Raw genomic sequence first — 21957 nt, forward strand, 5'->3', positions numbered from 1 at the left:
GAGCACCCAGAGGTGGCAAGGTGGAGCAGGACACTGTCCCCAAAACAGCCTGTGGGCATGGGGTGTGCAGGCATTTCCCAAGCATGGCTGCTGCTGTGTTATCAAGGCCTCTCCTTGCAGCACCCCACATGGGCCAGCACGTCCCCCACCTCTGCCCCTTGTATGGCACTTGCTGGCCCTACAGACAGCCAGAGTGCCACAGTAGGGTTCTTGATGCTTTTCCTTGGCCATACTCTTCCAGCTCCAAGTACTGCTTGGGAAGGTCATCTCTCCACCCAGGCTCTGCTGATGTGGAGGGGTCCCCTGGGGTGGTCGTGTCACATCCAGCAGGAATTCCAGCCCCTGTTGACTTGGCTAATGGTTTTCCTTCAATGCTGTCCTGGAAACTGGTCTGGCTGGGAAGTGGTGGGCAGCCACAGGGAGGGCTGGAGGGAGCAGGGCTCTGAGGGGAAAGGCTGGGGCAAAGGGGTGGGAAGGAAGGACCAAGGGGAACAGAGGGAGAAGGAACACAAGACAGGGAGGGGGAAAGTGGGAGGGAAAAGAAGAAGAAAGAAGCTCATAGGAAAGCAGACCGTGAAGGGGGAAGAGAAGAATGACGGGTTGGGGAGTTGGGGGGAAGAGACACAGAGACACAGGGAGTTTTGTAACAACTTAAATTCATTCCAGACAATGTTCAAGGAGCCCTGGCAGCACGGGTTGAAACAAACCCTGCCTTTGATTTTATGAGTTCATTATATGTTGTTTGGGACAGTGATTCACGCGTCTTGGCTGCTTCACATTTTCCCTTGTGTCACAAATGAAGAGGGGACCATGAGATGGATTCTTTGGGTGGAAAATATTCCTTCAATTGTTAGGTAGACATCTCTGTGCCATGCAGAGGTCCCGGGAAAGTGGTCTCCTGGGCCACCCCACATCCTCACACAGCACACACAATCCCTATGCCTTGGGTCTTACTCCTTCTTAAAGGGTAAGCACTAGGACCTGATGTGCAGAAGGAGGTGAGAAGGTGCCTGGTGGTGGCCACGCACGATCTGCACCCACCCTATGCAGCAAACCACAGGATAGACCAGAGGATGGCCACCTAGGAGACTCAAATTCATCTGGGAAGGAGATGCAGCCACCAAAGATGCTCTTGTCAGAACAGTGACCATATGACAGTGAGGGAGGGTGACCCCAGCTGCAGCCCCAAGCTTGGGGACCACACCACGGGGACACTGCCAGGGGTGTTCCTCACCTCCGTCCCCATCCCAAGAGCATCACTTCTGCTGCTGCCTAAAGGTGTGTGGAGCTGGATGAGTTCCAGAGAAAACCATTCAGGAAGGGGTTGGTGGCTTTCCTAAACCTTTTTTGTTGGTTATATTCACAACTCTAACACAGGCCCTGGTCAGAAAAATAACAGATCCTGCCTGAGCCAACACCGAAGTTTGCATTAGAGCTGATTGAAAAACACCAAATAGTTTTGTTACTATTTTTAGCTTCCTGTGTCATTTCAGGTTTTCCAGAGAAAGGAAGAAAAAAATGCACTGATTTTTAAAACATGTTTTTGCTAGAGAAAATACAGGCCTCAGAAACTGAACACCAAAGCTTTTTTTCCCAGAATTTTCTGGTTTTGATTTATAATTTATCTTCCAAACCCAGACAAAGTTCAATAAAATTTTTCATTTTGACCAGAAAGACATTATTCAGTTCTAGCCTGCAGCCTGGGAAACAAGCAGTGCTTCTAACCTGAAAAGCCACGACCCAGTCTGCAGAGCTTCCCACACTGCTGTAGCTCACACTGACCAGTGTGAAGGTGACGTGAAGATCCACACGTCCTTCATCTGAGGGTGGAAACTATGGCAGGGATCTGGACTGGCTCCTGAGGAGAGCTCAGACTCACTTCAAAGCTTATGCAAGTGCCAGCTGAGCTTCACATTGATTCCCAGGTAGAAATGCCATGCAGAAGGTAGTGGGCTCAAGGTGGGCTTTGGTCAAGGGGACAAGAAACACTGAAGGGGACTGCTGAAAACTGTGGGACTGATAGCCCAGCCCTGCAACCACACCAGTCCCAGAGGCCTGGTTACCCCCCACTCCCTTTCTTCCTTCAGGCTGGGGCTAAGGCAATGCCAGTCCTGCGGGGAGTCTCTTCTGGGGATAAAGTGCTGGGATTGCAGGCCAGCATCTTGCCCCAGCACATGCCTCACTTGAGGAAAATGAAGGAGTTTTTTGGGTTGAATGTTGTTGTTTTAAAAGAGAGTTCTTAGGAAAAACACTCGCTGAGACAGATCAGCTCATTTTCAAAGTTGTCCTGGGGCAAAAGACAGAGGGTGTGGGCTGCGATACACACCCACATCTGTACAATGAGGAAGGCAACAGTGCAAAGCAAAAACAATTGCATGAAAAGCTTTCCAACAACAAAGTCTGCAAACCCGCAGAGCCCAGGCTATTTCTTGTGGTCGGTGGGTAAGAGTTCCCAGATAATGGGGCCTGACAATGGAACAATGGGGGCCGAAAGACGCGGCTCATGATTAGGAGTTATATAACAGCGGCTGGCATTTATTAATAACACTCGTGTTGGGCTTTATTTTCTTAGTTAGCACTTTTCAGGTTCAGAGCACTTTACAACCCCTGGCTATTCCATATTTGATGCCTGGCATGAGGTGACTAGGAGGAAATGTTGGCCTGGAGCAGTAGGAACAACTCTTTGCGCCTCCTTCTCTTGTGAACCTTCTGGGGGAGACGAGGAAACGCTAAGTGAGGGGCTTGGAGTGACTATTTGGGACTTCTTCTGGTCCCCAGAGTCTTATGGGTGGTGCAAGCCAACAAAGAAACATGATCTGGGAAAACAGGGGTTTCCTGGGATAAGTGACAGCACCTTAATGTTTTCAAAAAGCTCCTTTTCCTGGAGAATGAGCAAGGCTGAGACTCCTGTTGGGATGCAAAAGTACGGTTGGGTGCGATCCCAAATGGGAACCAGTCCTGGAAGACCAGCCCAGAGCCAGTCTGAAGTGATGGCATCTGCCTCTTGGCACAGCTTTGGGAGCAGGAGTGAAATGTCCCACTAGAACGAAGACAATCCCAATGGCTGCCTACCACATCCTTGGGACGTGGCAATTGAAGAAGTAACTATGGCCAGAGGCCTCTTTTCCCCAGCAGACACGAGACCCTGACGCAGAGCAATAGGCATCCTGCCTGGTGCAGGGGATGAGTGGTCCAGTCTGAACAGGTTGTCTCCTTCTGGTCTGGGTAAGCTATTTATTGCTCCTCTGACTGTTCCTCGTGGTATGTGCTGACCGCTCAGCCTGCTCATGAAAAACAAGAGAATTCCCATCCAAGCTCCAGTGCCAAGCAGGCAGCGATGGTTTTCTTCTGAGCAGGCCTGGGAACCTCTTCTCAGCCCTGGGTGACAGATGTCTCAAAAGCAGCTCAGACCTGGGAAACTTGTAGCCCGGGACCAGGCTTTGGACACAAATGTCCAAATGGCTCATCAGATGGTCCCCTGGCTTGTCCAGAAGCAGAACTTGCACGGATGAGAGAGAAACCCACCCGTGTGTGTGCAGACCCCACACACCCACCCAGCAGGCACAGGAGAGCTGCAGATTGCAACAGCAGGGAGGTTTTACAGCTACACCATGAGATGGGACATTGTGTTTTTCCCCACTGGTTCCTGGAGTATCCATGCTTCAGCAAGCAGTCCCGAGGCATGGAAATTCACACTTCCAGCAGTTCCTCTTCTAGGAAAGGCCTGGGGGATGCTAAGCAAAGCCAAGGGCAAAGAGCCACCCCAGGGAAAGCCCTATGGCAAGCCCAGAGAATCCCAGGGAGGTGCCTGTGCAACCTTGGATGAAGTTCTTAGATGACTGCCTGAAGGCAAAAGATTATGATGCTGAAGTGTGATTCCCAGAGTGTGTTGAGCAGTAGCCAACCTAATGCATCCTGTAAGGAGGATGTTAGTGTGATTTAAATCATTCCCATGTGCCCAGACATGCCCACCAGCACAGGAAAAGTCTTGAGATAACAGATACCATGACCCTGCTTTTATTTCACCTGGTGTCTCAGGCAGTGGCAGGGGCAGGAGCACTTTTTGCACGTGTGATGCTCTACCCTCCCATCTGGTGTGGGTGGGTCACTCAGCACACACCAGCCAATGCTCTTTAGTGGGGAGGGCACTGCCTGGGGAGCTCCCACGTGGCAGGGGACTCCACCTGCCAGTCTGTGGCTTCTCTTCCTAGGTAAAAGCCCTGGTAAAGGCAACAGCAAGGTAACCCTCCAGACTGATCACTGCACATCTTCCCAACCCTTTGCTATCTGCACGCCAAGCAATGTGTGAGACAGAGACAGCAGGATGCCAGCTGCTTGGCATCCTCCGTGCTGGAGCCAAGGGGATGACTACAGGCACGGCTGGCACCAGGCATCACTGGTGACACGTAGGGAGCAGAGTGGGACAGGGTTGCTCTCAGGTCTTCAGTCGCAGCACGTATTGCTGATGGTGTCAGGGGAAATGAGGTGTCTCTTGGGGTCCCCCTCTGGCTGTGGGTCTGGCTCAGCCTTGGGAAAGAGTCAGCCCTGCAGCTCCTTCCCGCCCCTGTGGGGCTTCTTGCACGGCTGGGACGGACACCAGCCAGGCTGGGTCACAGCTCCAAGTGTGTAACAGGAACTCACAGGGGGGTAGTGCCCCTCCAGCCCTCACCTCAAATGTCTGGCTCCTACCACCTTACCCACAGGCTGGCCAGGACAGTGGTGTGGATGAGATCCAGCTGCCTGTGCCTGGCTCCAGGTGAGGCAGGATGAGGTGACACTGGCTGAATGAGACAAGCAGGCAGAGGAGAGGATGAGAATAATTTCAGGTCTTTTAAATCAAGACTTACACCTGCTCTTTGTTGCTGAACTTGAAATTGGGATCCTCCCAGGTTCAAAGATGGTGGGCATGAAAGGTCAGATTTTTGTTCCATACCTCCAACCTAACCACTAGAATAGCTAGAAACATCTACCAGTGCAGCCAGGAAAATACTTTTTGTTGTTCCCTGAAAAACTGAAGAGACACTGAACTAGGAGGAATGAGACATGAGGAGAAACATCCTGCCTGTGAGGGTGAGGGAGCCCTGGCCCAGGCTGCCCAGGAAGGTTGTGGAGTCTCCTTCTCTGGAGCCTTTCCAAACCCCCCTGGATGTGTTCTGTGTGTCCTGCCCTGGGGGATCCTGCTGGGGCAGGGGGGTTGGACTGGATGATCTCCAGAGGTCCCTTCTAACCCTGAACATTCTGTGATTCGATGACTGCACAGAAAAGGCCAAATTACAAAGGATTTTCTTTGGGGAAGAAAACCATATGGACCCAGGTGAGTTGATGAGGAATAAAACATTCTCCTTGCACTTACTAGCAAAGGATCATATCAAACATCCAGCCTGGAAGGACATTTTTGTTCCTTTTTTGCCTTGTGTGACTGCAATCGTAATCTGGACGCACAGAGTCTGTACAGACTGGATCACAAGGCTTTGATGATGTTTGAAGGAAACCTTTGGAATGTCCCATTTTATTTTTTTTTTTATCGCATTTTAATGGGAAATTGCACAGATAGAAAATTGATACGGTTTCAAGGTAAGTCTGGTCTGAAAAAAATTTCCTGCCAACAGCAAATCTATTTCCTGGAGCTGTTCCTTCCCAGCGTGGGTCTCTGCACCCATCTCCCATCCCTTCTCAACTCCAGACAAGGTTCACTGACCAGGCTGGCTCTGGCTCAATGCTGGGTCTCCTAGTCACAACCAGTCAATGGCCCACTTTCTGTTTCTTGATCTCCTCTGCCTGGTTTGAGGTTTTACCCTGCTGGAGGTTTGGGTTTTTTGGACTTGTCCTTCTGAGCATGGCCTGCACCTTGGAGATTGAAGAGCTTTGAAGACAGACAAATGGACTCCATGTTTTCTGAAGCTGTCCAGGGCACTGGGATTTCCTTGTCCTGCTCCAGTGGCTCTCAGTGCATGGCAAAGCCCTGGGAGCCTCAGTGTCACAGCAAGAAGAGAGGAAGAAGAGCAGCGATGGCTGGAACTGCAAGTCTGCAGGGTTTGTTAGCAGAAATTAGTGCCATATTTACCAGTGCACTCCTCTACGCCCAGGATTAAGCCCTCACATCCCACGCCCAGAGCACATGAACAAGTGCTCTCCTTCTCTGGTGTCTGCACATCCACAGACACATCTCTGTGTGGTGGAAGGCTGCAGATGTGCCACGCAGTGTTTGCCAGCACTTTCTTGATGAAAAATGGCATCAAAAGCTGAAATTTTGATGAAGAACAGAGAAGAAACCTGAGCAAGATTTCATTATTCCCTTTCCTGGCTTCTGGCATGCTACTGAGTTGGTCAAATGTTTCTAAATTCAGCCATGCTTCAAAATTTTTGACCAAAAAACACAAGGATTTTTTTAGAAAATCGTTTCTCAATTTTTCCCTTCTGGTTTGGCCATGTGTCCTACTTGCTGAGAGGAGACTCCAGTTGTTTTTTCTGACTCGAACCGCACTTTAAAGAGCGTAGCCATTCCCTCAGTTGGGGCTGATAAATCTTGCAGGCATAGATGAAGATAAATCACATTTTGAGCCCAGAGTACAAATTCTCAGGGTTGAAATATTTGTGTGGTATTTGTTAAGCAATTTGAAGGCTTATTGAAGTAACTGAGCTGGACAACAGGGCTGGACCTGGACCAGGACAACAACTGTGCACAGACACTCAGCACATAGGCAGCAGAGATGGAGGGGCCTACATGAATCCCACTTCCCTCGGAGCATTCATGGAGGAAATCTCCTTTCTTCTACGCAGGGTATCTTTGGTTGTGCTTCTTCTGTCGCTCCCTCTGGGAGGATGGAGGGCTGCTTAGTCAGTCCCCATGGGAAGCCTTTATATTCAGGGCATGCTGAAGTTCTTCATGGAGCACAAATCCACTTCAGCCCAGAGCAAAGTCGTGGAGGTCTTTGGGCTTCTTGGGTCAACCACTGCTGCTGTATCGGCCAGAGGAAAAGGCAGATCCTGCAATGCTGGGGTGGCCTAACAGGACTTATGGGGTCGGTGATGGTTGGTGGGATGCTGGACTTCCCGGGGAGGTGCTGAACATCCACCACGCAGCATCCAGCAAAGTGCTGGCCCAGGGGCCCTCAGCTGCCCCCCGGCAGAGCACCGGAGTCTCACGGGCACGGCCCCACCGCACCTGGCACTGACCGGGGCATCCTCGCCAGGGCCGGAGGCCGCTGCTCCCTCCCCGTCGGGGCACCGTGGCGGGCTCTGGGCCTCCAGTAGCCCCGAAGAGCAAAAAGGGCCCAAAAGGAAGACGGCGGGTGGCCACAGGGCTCTCTGACCACCGCGGGACACCGGGAACCGACGGCAGGGATGGGTGGAGCGGCGGCCGCCAGGGACCTGTCCGGATCCTGCCCGGGACCTGCCCGGGTCCTGTCTGGGTCCTGTCTGGGTCCTGTCCGGGACCTGCCCGGGTTTTGTCCGGGACCTGCCTGGGACCTGCCCGGGTCCTGTCTGGGTCCTGCCCAGGTTCTGCCCGGGTCCTGCCCGCGGGGCCGCTTTGGGCCGCGGCCTCAGAGCCCCGGGGCAGCCCCGTCCCCTCTTGGCCGCCAGGTGGCGCTCTCCTCCCGCCTGACGGTGCCCGCGGGGTCCCCGTGGCCCCGCCCGGCCCGGCCCCGGCGCCGGGGAGACGGGAGGGACACGGGACCGAACCGAACCCTGCAGCTCGGGCAAACCGCGGGCAGCACCTCCCCCCGTGGCAGGAACCTTCTGCCCTGTACGCCCCGTCTGCTCCCCTGAGAGCCCCGGGGCAGGGGAATCACAGAATCATGGAATGGTTTGGGTTGGACGGGACCTTAAAGCTCACCCAGTGCCACCTCTGCCATGGGCAGGGACACCTCCCACCAGCCCAGGTTGCTCCAAGCCCCATCCAACCTGGGCTGAGACACTGCCAGGGATGGGGCAGCCACAGCTTCTCTGGGAAACCTGGGCCAGGGGCTCAGCACCCTCACACCAAACAATTTCCTCCTAATGTTCAACCTAAATCTCCCCTCTTCAAGTTTTAAACCATTTCCCCTTGTCCTCTCCCTAGACCCCTGTGTCCAAAGCCCTCCCCCAGCTTTCTTGTAGCCCCTTCAGATATTGGAAGGTTGCTCTGAGCTCACCTCCTCTTCTTCAGGCTGAACAACCCCAATCCCTCAGCCTGGCTTCCCAGGGAGGTGCTCAGCCCTCTGAGCATTTGAGTGGCTCCTCTGGACACCTTCCAGGAGCTCTGTGTCCTTCTGATGCTGGGGACTCCAAAACTGGACACAGTGCTCCTGGCCCTCTCCCCACTGCACAGCCCTCAGCCCAGCCTGCCCGGGGAGCTCTGAGGGAGCCAAGTGTCAGCACAAACTCTGCCACACTCCTGTCACAGCTCCCCAGGGTCTTCCCAGCCAGGGGGACACCTGCTCCCCTTTGGTCCCAGGGGAAGGACCAAGCAGTGTGCCATAGCCTTGACCTCAGGATGCCCTCTGTGCCTGACTGGGGGTCCTCTGCCTGCTTTGGGGTCACCTGTCCCCCATCAGGAGCACCTCCAGAGTACTGGCAGAGTCTGGTGAGAAACAGCATCACAGCCCAGTTCAGCAGCCAGCGGGCAGCCTGGCTGAAGGCATCTCCTGGTACAGCTTGGTCAGAGCTCCTGCTGGGTATCTGATCATTGCACCCACTTTCACCAATGTGTGACAAAGTCCAGCCTCATGTCTGGACACTGACCTTCACACTGCCTTTCTCTGGCTCCAGGAGCATCCGAGAGGATTGTTGGCTACAGTTCCTGGTGGGAAGGGAGGAGGCAAAAGTAGGCTCTTTCTTAAAATATGGTCAAAGAGTTGAACACCAAGTTCAACTCAGTGCTTAATCTCAGCTCCAGGATGAAATATGGTTCCTGCCTCAATAAAGTAGATAAACTGAGCCAAGGCTGGAGGCCCAGCCCTTTGTTCATACCATCTCCTGGAGAGAAAGTGTCTTTTGGCAGTAAAAGGGATGGAAGCAGACCAGGCAACACTTGAGGACACAGCCTCAGGGGTGAGCTGATGGCTCTTGCACAGTGCCTATAGACATGAACACCTGTATGTGACTCCAAAGCAGCCAGTGCTGAGATGGAGAACACAGTGGGCATGTTGCTGTTCAGTGGCTGAACAGCCATCCTGGGAGCTCCAGGGCCCTCACCCAGCAGTTCTAGCAGAACTGACTCCAAAGCCTTTTTTTTTTTTTTTTTTTTTTTTGTAATGTTTTGTATGACTTCAGCTCTAGGGGAGCGTGGGCTTATGTGAAGTCTCCTCTCCCTTTTCAGGACATCTGAATTCAGGATGCTGGAGAGTGGGGGTCTCCTACCACACTCCAGTGGCGTTGGTGGAGACCCTCAGTGGTCTGTACCCAACTCCAGGGAGCCTGGAGGCTGAGGCAGGAGGCTGAGGTTCTCAACCTCCCCAGGAGGAACATCCAGGCCTGCAAACACAGAGGCAGACTCAGTCCTCTTAAATTCACAGCATCTATGCTGGGCTTGGGCACAGCTGCACCACACGTCCCACACATCTGCTTCAGGGCTTGGGTGTCTCCCTGGCAGACTCATCCAGTGTAGAAAAAAAATTAAAATAATAAAATATGTAGTCCGTTTTGCTGTTCACAAACTGGCCCTGCTTTTTTTTTTTTTTTTTTGTGAATGGACTTATTCAGCAGCCACCTGAAAGAGCCATTTTAGCCAATGGTTGGGATGCAAGTGCTGCTTCCCAGATGCTTCCCAGATAGCTGTGATTTGCTCGTGGTGGCTCTGCCTCTCTGACTGGGCTCCCAGACACCACATGAGGTGGTCCTTCTCCTTGATGGGGTGTCTGACATTTTAAAGCAGAATACCATTGCTCTATCACCAAAGGGCAACCATCTCCCCTGGATGCTGCTGCTGTAAATGTTTGGTTTTAATCACTGAGGGGAAAAAGAGGCTCAGGCGCATTTTTTGCAGATGAACCAGCAGTTTGCCTGACACCTTTGGAGTGACAGTGAATAAAGCCCTGGGATACTCCCTGCATCCCCTCACACACATGCTGGGGACGAGTCAAGGCCCAGTTCTGCTGAGCAGCAGCTGGGCCTGTGGTTTGATTTATGATTCATGGAGACACAAAGCAGCTCATGGTGGGTCTTGCCCAGAAGAAGCAGACCCCCAGCCTTGCACCCAGCAGAGATGGTGAGGCAAGAGTTCTGCCCACCTCGTGGGGCACGTCTGCAGTCACCATGATGTCCCCTGACCTGTACTGGCACTGTTTACCTCCAGTGCTGTGCCATGGTCTTCATTGTGGTAATGAACAAGGAGCTGGGGGTGCCTGGAGGAATTGGGTGCAGCTCACCTGGAGCTCCCAGCTAGCAGCAGTCACCAGGATGAGCTCACCAGGGACCTGCTGGTGGACCAAGCAAGGCGTGCAGGGAAAGTGGCTTTCCATGACAGCTTCTGGTGGCCACGTCAGGCTGTGAAGGCAAGTGACAGCAGATTAACATGATTTTTCATGCTGAGAAAAGCTTTAGCGTGAGCTTGGGAGTTTGAGAAGGCCAGTTAGTGCTTCAGACCATCCGTCTGCCTTTCTAGGAATGATGAGTGATGGGCTTATGTCATCACCCGGGCCTGAATCAAGTATCTCAAGAGCTGGCATTAGACATCTGTGAGCTCTGGCCTTGTGGATCTGGGTCACTCTGGCAGAGACAGCACACAGACACAAATTGCATTCCTGGAGCCTGGCCTTAGGTAAGAGGACCTGAGCTAAACGGGGTGAAGCAGCATGGGAAAATGGGGATGAAATGCCTTTTGGCAATGGAGACAAAAGAGTTAACCTGCTGCTGGTATCAAAACCAAACCAGGATGTGAAAGGAGAAAGGAAAAGTGTCTCAGTGCCACCGAGTCGAATGTCAGAAGCCATCCTGAGCTCATGCTCTATCCCAAGACAAACAAGATCATCTAAAGCTGGGGTTTGTAGATGAGAGAGCATTTCACAAGGTGACAGAAGGGCCTTGACATGCCAAAGGAAAAGATGGAGACCTCTGTGGACCAAGAGAGGGGCTTTCTGCTCCAAACCAGGCTTTGTAGGGACAACAAGGCAGAGATGTGGATGTGATTCAGCCAATGGAGCTGCCCCAGCACAGCCCATGGTGTCAGAGCAGCCAAGCTCTGGCCAGCACTGGCTGTGGAGAAGAAAATTGCCTTCAGTTCCCCTGTGTAAAGTATGTCTGCAGTGTGTGGGGCAGCTGAAAGGTCCCATGGAGCCTCATCCACCTCTGCTCTGCCCTGGCCAAAGGAAGAAGGTGTTAAACCACTGACTCTCCCACTGATCACCTTCTGCTTAAGCCCTGAGACTGAGCAAAAAGAAGGGAGACTGCGAAGTGTGGCTGGCTTCATCTTCACAGGGCACAGACAGGGTCCCCCTGCAATTCTGGGTGGACGAAGGGACCCACTGGGTGCCTGGGAGCAGACGTGCACACACCTGTAAGTGTGTGACAGCCACAGCTGTGCCTGTCTCTTGCCAACGTGAGGACAAGCGTGACACAACCTAGAGGATGCCACCCACTCTGATGTTCTGGGGCTGTCTCCTGGGCCACTCTGCCTCAGCGTACAGGGGGAAAGACCCACATCTTCCAAAGCTGGCACCCATCACATCTCAGGGCTCTTCCTGTTCTGCTCCCTTTTTATCCCCCTCCAGCTTGTCCCTTAATCACAAGCAGCTTGGGGGGACAATGAAATAACTGCACCATAGAACCAAGGCTTCTTCCCCTTTGTCTTTAGCTCCTTTGAGGCTCAGCAGATGAGGAGACATCATGCCCACGGGCCTTGGCCATCACACATCCAACTCTTTGCTTCCTGGGGCAGCCGAGGCAGGAGACTCCTGGGCACGAGGGGACAACACACCAGCACCATGGCAGGCAAGGCCTGGCAAGCTGGGATGCAAACCCTGGGGACACCCTCTGCTTGCCCACCCCTGCCAGCACCAAGCACCTCAGTGCTCCACTCTCTTGCCTTCGCCTCCAGACAAGCCATCATCTCAAGCAGGACCACTGAAATCTCCCCAGAGATGGAGGCAGCCCCCCTCCTCCCTCCAGCACATGGCACGGAGGCTTTTAGGCTGGTTTTCACTAGAGTTCACACAAATCTCGCCTTCCCCGTTCCCACCCCCCCCTTCCCTGTGCAACTGAACTCAGCCATTGAGCCCAGCGAATGGTTTATTTCCCAGGTTAGCACAAAGCAGGGGTCTCTGTGTGCCCCTGGAACCAGCAGAACAAAACGCACAAAGACGTTAGAGGGCCATTTGTAACCAAATCCCAACACACCAGATACTGTTGGGATTATGTCAGAAATATTTTCCCAGAATGCCCTCCCCCCATGCTCCCTCCTACAGATGTTCGGCCCCCACACCACAGATGTTGTTCCTCTTGCAAAATGAGCTTTCCCCTTCCTCTCCCAAATACCCCTGATGTTTTGCACATTGCCTTCACCGAGGTCTCTTTTCCACCCTGCCCTCCTCGTTCCCCCTGTTCCCTGCTCCCTCGCTGACAAACGGGTGGAAAGGCCAACCTGTCTCCTCACGTGGGGCTGAGCGGATGGCTGCCAGGCTCTGTGGGGACACTGGCTGCTGGATGTCACTGTCCCTATCACCTCCTCCCCACCATGCCCATTAGAAAAGCCATCTCCCTGTTTCAGCCCCTGTGTGTGACCTCTGGGCTCTGCAGGTCTGTTCCAGGGGGCTCACCAGACCACAGTCCCCTCAGATGAAGCCAGGGGGACGTGGGCCAAACCTCAGAGGGTCCTGGCGCCTTCCCACGGGGTCGGTGTCATGCCAGTGTCACGGGGAGCAGGAGGGGGGACAGGATCTCCCCACCACCCTGCAGACGCCTTGGCGGAGGACGGCTCCTGGCTGGCAAGGCCCTTGGGCAGCAGTTTGTTCCTCGGGGATGCCGGGCGCGCTTCAGACACCAGAGGGAACAGCCAGACCTTCCCCTCCAGCACCGGCAGCCCACGCGGAGCACGCAGGGGGACGGGACGGCCTGGCAGCCCGTCAGGGCCCTACTCCAAGCCCTGTGACAGACAGACAGACAGAGACAGACAGACAGATCTCCGTTGGGAGCGGACTTGCACTGCCCGTGCCCCCGCTCCCCGGGGCTGGGCTCCTCTCCAGCCGGCCGGCTGTGGCAGGCTGCCTGCTCTCCCTTGCCCTGGCTCCATGAGCTCCAGCGGCAGAGCGGGGGGTCCCACCGGTCCCGGCACACGAGGGTGGCATCTGAGGGCACGCAGCGCATGGCAGGGCCAGCCCATCCTCCTGACCCCAGCACGCACCCGGCTGCACGGCGGGGACCAGATGCCAGCCCCCGGGGCTCCGTCACGGCGGCGGGGCTGGGCACGGGGCTCGTTGCCATCCTTTCCTTCTGGGCTAGTGGCGGCGGCCGGGAAAAAACATTTGTTCTGACACACACGGGGCCGCCGAGCTGTGTCAGGCGCTTTGATGGCCGGGGCGGTAACCTCGACCGCTTCCTCTGCCAGTGGGAGAGCCGAATCCAAGAGGCACAGAGCATGCAGGAGGCTGGGACGGGCGGCACGAAGCAGGAATCTCCCAAGGACTTCAGATGACACTTCCACTCCGGGACATCGTAACCCTTTCAGGCGTTACCAGCCATTTCTCTCCCGTCCTTTTTTTTTTTTTTTGGTTCCCCAGCGGGTTATATATGCAAAGAAAACCCAGAGCAGGATGCCCGAGACGCGTTAAGCGGTGGAGCTCTATCAGCCTTCGGGGCGTCTCAGCACTTACACCAGTGCGGCCCAGCCACGGCCCTTTACTCATCACCTGCTCCCAGCAAGAATTCGAGTCTCTGCTGGTCTCCCAGGGAGCTGGGGTGCAGTACGGGGATTTTCTTCAAAGATAGAGTTTATTGCTAAAAATGTTTTGATCAGTGATAGCTCATATTTACATTGATATGTTTTTAAAGGAATATTCAAGTAAACATTTCCAATAGCTTCTGGCATAATCTCTAGCTTTTTTTTTTTCTTTTTTTCCTATACACAAACGTTAAAATAAATAAACTGTACACAGAGAATTTCCTTTAACATCTCTACACGACTATATGTATTCCCACACAAGAAAACGATTCCACTCTTTCATAGATTTGTACTTCTCTTTAAAATTTCCTCCTTAATTGTTATACACTTAAAAAAAAAAACCCAAACAAAAAACCCAAAACAAAACAAAAAAACCCACCAAAACCTAGAGACCTTGGCAAAATTCAAACAACAGTGACAAAAAAAATACAGCACAGAGGAACAACCATCTTCGGGGATGCTGCCGTTCTTACTTTTCCTTTTTTTTTTTTTTTTCTTTTAACCCCCCTCCCCTTTTCTTTTTGATAAAATCTTCTTTATAAGAAATTTCTGCCCTTCCCTCCAGTAGGGAAATGCTCAGGTTCTGTGAGGATGGATTGAAAATGTGGTCCTATGTCTTTAAAATAATAATAATAACAATAATTATAATAATAATAATAATAAAAAACAGCTGCAATTTCCCCCTTTCCTTTAAAATCTCTCTATTTACACGACGGGTATTTTTTTTAGCTTTTTTTTTTTTTTTAGTTTTTTTTATTATTATTATTTTCCTTTTGTTAGAAGGCTATATACGTATAAAAATAGACATCTGATTGTAGTGCTTTACTGTGCCTTTGGCCTGCCCTGCAGTTCCTGGGTTCGCTTGTCCCCTCTCAAATAAAATAACATTAAAATAAGTCCAAAAAAAAAAAAAAAAAGAAACAAAAGACGGGTTGCTCCCCCGCCGCGTTGGGGGGGATGGTGGAAAAAAAATCCAAACAACCTTCCCCCCATAAAAAAAAAAAAAAGAAAAAAAAAAAAAGAAGCCATCATCCAAACGGCAAAAGAAGGCAGTGCAAGGGGCCGAGGGGGCTAGCAGGAGCACTTGCACTCGGAGATGAGCGGGTACTGCACGGGGATCCAGGTGCAGTACTTCTGGCTGGACCAGCCCTGACAGTGCCAGCGCAGGAAGGTCTTGGTGACCGACTTGACGGGTTTGCAGAACATGCCCTCGGGCAGCGAGCAAGACTTCTCGGCGAAGCAGTTGCCCTCCTTGATGTAGCGGGGCCAGAAGCGGACGCCCAGGTCCTTCCAGGTGTAGAGGACGGGGCAGTAGGTGTACGCCCAGAGCCACTGCAGCACCTTCCGCCGCGCCTTCTTGCCCAGCCGCAGGCGGGGGCCCGGGGCCGGCCCCGACCCCAGCCCCGGTCCCGGCCCCGCTCCCGGTCCCGGGCCCAGCCCCAGCTCCAGCCGCCGCAGCTCGGCGGGCAGCGCCGGCCGCCCCCGCCCCGCCGCTTCGGCGCCCGAGGCGTTGGCCGGCCCCGGCACGGCCACGGCCATGAAACCGGGGTCGAAATGGCTGCCCAGCTTCTTCCGCAGAGTCCTCTCGTCCAGGTCCTGCTCCTTGGGGTCGTACTCGGGATCCGGGTGCTCCACGATGTCTTTGACGGGCAGGTTGTCGCTCGGCGAGGGTCGCAGCCGCAGGAAGGGCTGCCCGCCCCCTGGGCGCAGCAGCCCCAGGCAGGAGCAGAGCAGGAGCGCCCGGATCGCCGTCATGCTCCGGGCGGGCCCCGCCGGCCCCGGCTCGGCGCTGGCTTCCCCGCGGGGCTGCCGCTGCGGGCTCGGCTCCTAGCGCTGCCCGCCGGCGCCTGCCAGCTCCCGGGGACTCATAAATAGGCAGAGACAAAAGTCCGGCGAGGCCCGTTACTTTAAATAGCTCGGCCGGGGTTGTGTGACAGACGCATCTGAGGCTCGCTCCGCGGCCGCTGGCTCCCCGGGGCTCCCCGCCGGGCCGGCTCCAGCCGCGGCCGGGAGCGCCGGGGGGTCCGTGCCTCCCCCGCGGGCGGCGGCGGGGCAGGGCAGGGCACGGCGGCGGCCGAGCCTTCCTCCTCCTCCTCCTCCGCCGCCGCTCTTGCTCACTCCCCCCCAAAATTCACAGCGGACTCGTCTCCATCGCCATGGTGACAGCTGGGCCGAGCCCCACGACAGCTCGTCTAGACGGTGTGACAGGGTTTGGCGTGAGACCGGAGCCCGAGAATAAAACCCTCCTTTATAGCCGGGCGAGCCGGGCGAGGGGGCGGGGAGGAGGGTCACGGCGCCGCGGACCGCTCGGGCGGCCCCTGCGCGGGCACCGCCGGGACGCGGGGTTTCAGGCGGCGGCGGGCGGCGGCAGCGCCCGCGGCCCGGCCGGGCTCCTCCTCATGGCGAGCGGCTGGGGCAGCCCGCGGCCCCTCGGGGCATCCTCGGCAGGGCGGGGGGTCTCCGGCACCGGCGCGGCTCGGCTCCCGGCTCGGTCCCCGGCGGTTCCTCGGCGGGAGTGGGCAGGGGCGGGCTGCGCTGCTCAGCAGCCCCGGCGACCCATGCTGCTGCCCTGCTGCTGCTGCTGCTGCTGCCGCTGCCGGTGCTCCGGGGGGCCGGTCAGCTCCGCCGCGCTCAGCGCATCCAGCCGCGGCTCCCGCGACTCGCTCCCTACGCTGCCGGCTCGGAGCGGTGCAGCCCGGAGCGGCTGTGCTCGGAGCGGCGCGGTACAGCCTGCCTTGGCGAGGTTCGACTGGGTTCGGTGCCGCGCACCCTCCCCGCCCGCCCGCCGCTCTCTGCCGCGCCGCCGCTCAGCCCCACAAGTTAAATACGCGCCCGGCGAGCGGCCGCCCCGCCCCCGCTGTCACTTTCGCCGCGCGCTGAGTGACAGCCGCGCCACCGCCACCGGGCCCTGCCGCCACCGGGCCCTGCCGCCACCGGGTCCTGTCACCGCCGGCTGCGCGTCCCACCTGCGGCCCTGGGGCTTCCGGGAGCCGCCGGGCTCCGTCCCGGGTTCGGACACGGCGCCTCGGGTCCAGCACCCCAGCAAGGCACTGGGTTGGCAGCCCCCAAGGAGCCCTTATCGGACCTCGGCATCCTCTGTCTACACCAGCCGCGGTAGTCCGGGCACCGGCACAGACCTCGTGGGGACCTGAACCCTCGCTCTGCCTCTGCTTTCCACCTCCACTCCGCTGCTCCACCGTGTCTGCTTCTCCACCGCAGCCCAGGCTTGTTCCAAAGCCTCCTTCCAGCTCCATGCAGGGCTGGACTGAGGCCAACTGCATGAGGTTCAGCAGGGCTCAGTGCTGGGTCCTGCACTTCGGTCCCGATAACCCCGGGCTAGGGAAAGAGTGGCTGGAAAATTCCCGGTGGAAAAGGACCTGGGGGTGTTGGTCAACAGCAGCTGAATATGAGCCAGTGTGTGCCCAGGTGGCCATGAAGGCCACCGGCACCCTGGCTTGTACCAGCACTGGTGTGGCCAGCAGGAGCAGGGCAGGGACCATCCCCCTGTGCTGGGCACTGGGGAGGCTGCACCTCCAATCCTGGGGTCAGTTCTGGGACCCCCATGACCAGAAGAACATTGAGGGGCTGGAGCGTGTCCAGAGAAGGGCAACAGAGCTGGGGGAGGGTCTGGAGCACAAGTCTGAGCAGGAGGGGCTGAGGGAGCTGGGGGTGTTGATCCTGGAGCAGAGGAGGCTGAGGCTGAGGCTTCTGGCTCTCTGCAGCTGCCTGGGAGGAGGTTGGAGCCGGGGGGGGTCAGGCTCTGCTCCCAGGGAACAAGGGATGGGACAAGAGGAACGGCCTCAAGTTGTGCCAGGGGAGGTTTAGCTTGGAGCTTGGGAATAATTTCTTCCTGGAAAGGGTTGTCAGGGCCTGGCCCAGGCTGCCCAGGGCAGGGGTGAAGTCCCCACCATCCCTGGAGGGGTTTCAAAGCTGTGGAGATGTGGTGCTGAGGGCCATGGGTCAGTGGTGGCCTTGGTAGTGCTGGGGTGATGCCTGGTTTTGGTGATCTTCATGGTCTTTTCCAACCCAACTGATTCTGTGATTCTATGAAAGATGAGTAGGGTACCACGTCCCAGGAGTTCCTCCTGGGCTGCACTCCTGGGGTAGCTCACCAGGTATAGCTGCCAGGTGCAATCCAACAACATTTCAGCACCCTCTCTACAAGGGAGGCTACAGCCTGCCAGGATCATCCCTCTCACTTGAGTGATTCCTCAGCCTGCCATGGTGTGATAACAAGCCAAGTTAAATCAGTGGCTCTTTCTTCACCCCTTTCTCAGTTGTGTGGGGCAAAACGTCTTGGTGGAGAGATGGACCCGCAACCTCTGGGGCACCAAGGGTGGGAGCCTGGTGTGTGTCAACACAGTGAAAACCCAAACCCTTCTCACCTCCTTTACCTCCACATTGCTCGGCACTGAGCTCACACTTGAACCATGTCCAGAAATTGGACACACAGCTGGTTCCTCCAGGCTGACAGTGTGTAAGAACATTCCTGCCCATGCCAGTCACTCCCTCCCAAAGGCATGAGATAAGCAGCTACCCACGGGGGCTGGGGCAGGGTGAGGGGGGAAGGAGGCCGATCGCAGGGCCAGTTTCTCACCATGATGGGCTTGTGACCCACCAAACAAAGCCAAGGGACCCAACAGCCAGGAGTGCCCTGCCAATGTGTGCTAGGCATGTGCAGAGATGGCTTTGCTTGGCAGATTAATAAAAGGAGCATCCCCCCCAGGTTTCCATCTCTCTGTCACCCCAGAAATGCCAAATGTTGGGTTCAGACAGGGAAAGAAAACAAAATATCCCAAAATGGAGAGGTTGGAGATCCAGCATAAAGTCAGAGCATGTCCTGGACTTGAGGGAGACAGGGCTGCCACGTGCTGGCTCAGGATCCTGTCACAGTGCATCTGGGCTCTTTACAACCAGCAGGATTGGAGTGCAGAGTTTAAACACCTCAGCCTTTCTCCCCTTGCTCTGTATTTCTGCTGTTGTGATCCCAGCTTGGTTTGCTGAACTCTGAGCTCCAGCTTCTTGGACACCCTCAGGCTCTGCAATTAAAGCCACGAAACGATGCTGCTCCCCAGCTCTTCCATCATTAGCTCTCCAAACACTCTGCAAAAAGAGATGTGTGTCGTCAGCCCCTGATGGTGAGTTTTATCAGCAAAACCTTCTCCTGACAGGTTTCCTGACCCTGGCACACACACGGTGCTCAAGCTGGAGTCAGGCAGCCCTGCTCTGCTCTCCCTCACTGCTGGGTGGGGAAACTCGTGTCCCGGCGGTGTCAGAATTAAAGCAAACACAATAACAAGAAGCAGCTCAGGGCAGAGACACCCAAGAGTCAGGAATCGGGCAATTACTCAGTGGGATGGACTGCTGCTGTTGGCACTGCTGCCTTAGCAAATCCCGGTGAGGGGATTAACATCTGACTGTAATTGTAATAATAAAATCCGACATGTATACAGCATTTTTCATCCTGAAGGATCCCGAAGCACTCAAGTAACTTAATTCCTCCAGCTGTCTCCTGGACTTTATAAACATGCTGTTTAACCACCCCATGCCAGGCGAAGATGACTTCTCTCTGGGCACACTCGTGGTACTCCGAGAGGTGCCCTGTGGGAGAGGAGCAGCTCTCCAAGGTGGGTTGGAGAAGGTTTCCCCTTTTGGAGGCAAGACCTCTGGAGCACGGTGTTTGGAGCAACCCAGGGGCAGGGGGGGAAGGCACTGAGGTCTGCAGGGGGCTTGGAAGTCCCTCCCAGCCCTTCTAGCCAGCAACGGGCTAACCCCTGAGCTCTTGTGCATTTCATTTGGTGTTCTTCTGAACTTTTCCCAAGGGGTGTAGGGGGAATAAGGACAAGCGCCTGGGCTCTGAGCTTAAATTGAGCATTTAAGGCTCAATTCTGCCCATGGAGGCCACCAGCTGAAGGCTTCTTCTTCAGCCCCTTCCCATTCTCTGGTCTAGGGGACCAAGGCACTGGGTTGAATCCTGTTTCTGGCCCGGGAGGCTCAGCAGTGCTGTGCATCCATGCACTTTCCTGTGCTCCGTGGGCACACAGCCCAGCTCACCATCTAGCCCTTAATTAAAGGATTTAAAGTTGGAAAGGGAACATATCACATACAGAAAAGCTGTATCAAAATAACTCCATGTAAGAAGAAAGACGTGATGTGAAAGGTGCCTTCTGAAGGCTAAAATGGTTGCAAATTGTTTGGTTTTGTTTCTTTGCCTTATCTGGCATCCTTTTGCCATCTAAAGAAGTGAACAATTTTATGACAAAAGAAAAAGACACTGACAAATGAAAAAAACAATTTTATGACCAAAAAAAAAAAAAAAAAAAAAAAATTGTCTCACATTTGAAACCCAGGCAGTGCTACTCTGTTTTCTCTGGAAGGCTCCACGAGCAAGTAAATTCCTAGTAGCAGCAAAACATCAGTGATACTGTCTTAGCAACACAGTTGTTCAGCTGACAAGTTTTTTATGCTTTAGCTCATTTCAGGCCGTGGTGATTTAATTCAAAGCCAGGGGTAAGGGTACAGAACCAAATTATCGCTTTAAACAAAGTAATTCCAATTCCTTCAGCTTTTTGCACAAAAGCTTCAAATCCCTATCTTAACCCATGAAAAAGCCTCCTGCCCAAGCCAGGGGGGAAAGGAAAGGAAAGGAAAGGAAAGGAAAGGAAAGGAAAGGAAAGGAAAGGAAAGGAAAGGAAAGGAAAGGAAAGGAAAGGAAAGGAAAGAGGAAAGATCTCAGCTCAAGTTCCTTATTATCTTTTGGGTTTTTCTGTTGCTTTCTATTTGCTTGTTTAATTTTTCCAAGCTCTCTTTATGCTTGAGAAATAATGCTGATGGGTTGGCAGGGCAAAGACATGGCATGACAAGACAAAAACTCTAATTTTCACTTAAGGAACCAAAAAAAAAAAGAAAAAAAAACCCCAAAAAACAAACCTAAATGACAGGGCACCAGGTTTTCATTAGAGATATGTTTATTTTCCAGTAGAAATACATTACCCTGCTCTCGTCAGTGTGTCTAAAGGAGCAGTTCCCAAAGTATGCCATGGCAAGTGGTTGGCAGGGGTCCATGAAGCAGCCTCCCACAGCAGCTCAGGGGCTTGCTGGGTCCCTGTGGTTTGCTGTGAGCAGGAGGAATTCAGAGGCTGAGAGCATCCGGCTGTCCCCAAAAGCTGGGGACGGTGATGGGGACAAAGGCCAAGCAGCCACCTCTGCCCTGGGCAGGGCAGCACTTGAGTGTCTCTGGTCTGGGGCAAAAATGTTACTCCAAGGGTGAAATGAATGGGATGTGGGGACGCACAAATCCACACAGGGTTCCTCATCTTCATCATAGATCTACTAAGGTTTAATCTGAAGTTATTCACCATCAGGAATGGGATGGGAAGAGAAATGGGATGGTGAGAAAGGTGACCCCAAACACCTTCTGTTTCTGTGGCTTAACTCTGGTCAAGTCTGGGAGCTGCCCTGTTCCTCCTCCCCGGCTCCCTCCTCCTTATCCACCAGCCCCAGCAGAACTCCCACAGCTGCCCAGTGCTGCCCTTCCCCAGTGGGGCTGTGGAGGAGCATCTGGGAAAGGTGTCCTCTGAGAATCAGAGCTGACAGTCTGGTGGTGGAACTTCTAGGAGCTCAGCACTGCCCTGGTACTGACCCTGCTCAAGTTCAGATGTGCCAAAGAACTGATGGGAAAGAAAAGACACCCCTGACCCTCCAAGTCAGGGATTACTTGTGGCTCGGCAAAGCATTTTCTTTAGACTAAGTAGGGTGTTACAGCTTTTCTGAGCTTCCTGGAATCTTTTTTTGTCCTTATCATGAAGTGTTTTTCTGCTTTTCAAGCTACTCATTACTTTCTTCCTCTTGGCACCATGGTGGCACCTTGGTTTCCCAGAGCTGATACCCTTCACCCCAGCACTCCCTTCTCCTCCTGTCCCTGGGAGCTCAGCTCTTCCAGTTCCAGTTCACAGTCTGCCCAAATCCTGGCACATTTCCAGCAGTGTCAGGTGTCCTAAATGCTTCAGAAAAACCTCTGCTATCACCAGTCCAGAAGGCCAGTGGGGGGTTTCCTCAAGCCTGGGGTTGATTATGCCCAGTTTGCTGCAGCTTATAACCTC

General features: G+C 54.5%; 3 protein-coding genes across 3 annotated transcripts in view; all 3 read right to left on the bottom strand.

Annotated features, from left to right (window-relative positions):
• The window catches only part of TBC1D24 (TBC1 domain family member 24), a 371517-nt gene that overhangs the window by 138200 nt on the left and 211360 nt on the right, over nt 1–21957 (bottom strand). The gene's annotated exons all lie outside the window — the stretch shown is intronic.
• Nucleotides 1–21957, bottom strand: part of VRK3 (VRK serine/threonine kinase 3) — a 362077-nt gene that overhangs the window by 18110 nt on the left and 322010 nt on the right. The window lies entirely within an intron of this gene.
• On the bottom strand, nt 13887–16632 carry LOC139804026 (noggin-2-like). Its single transcript, XM_071760754.1, has one exon. The coding sequence runs from the start codon at nt 15608–15610 to the stop codon at nt 14927–14929; it is 684 nt and encodes a 227-aa protein (XP_071616855.1). The 5' UTR covers nt 15611–16632; the 3' UTR covers nt 13887–14926.

This window comes from Heliangelus exortis, chromosome 17 (assembly GCF_036169615.1).
Source record: "Heliangelus exortis chromosome 17, bHelExo1.hap1, whole genome shotgun sequence".
Classification (NCBI taxonomy): Eukaryota; Metazoa; Chordata; class Aves; order Apodiformes; family Trochilidae; genus Heliangelus; species Heliangelus exortis.

Excerpts from the sequence above, each read along its gene's own strand:
- LOC139804026 (XM_071760754.1), bottom strand. The coding sequence starts at position 15,610 with ATGACGGCGATCCGGGCGCTCCTGCTCTGCTCCTGCCTGGGGCTGCTG.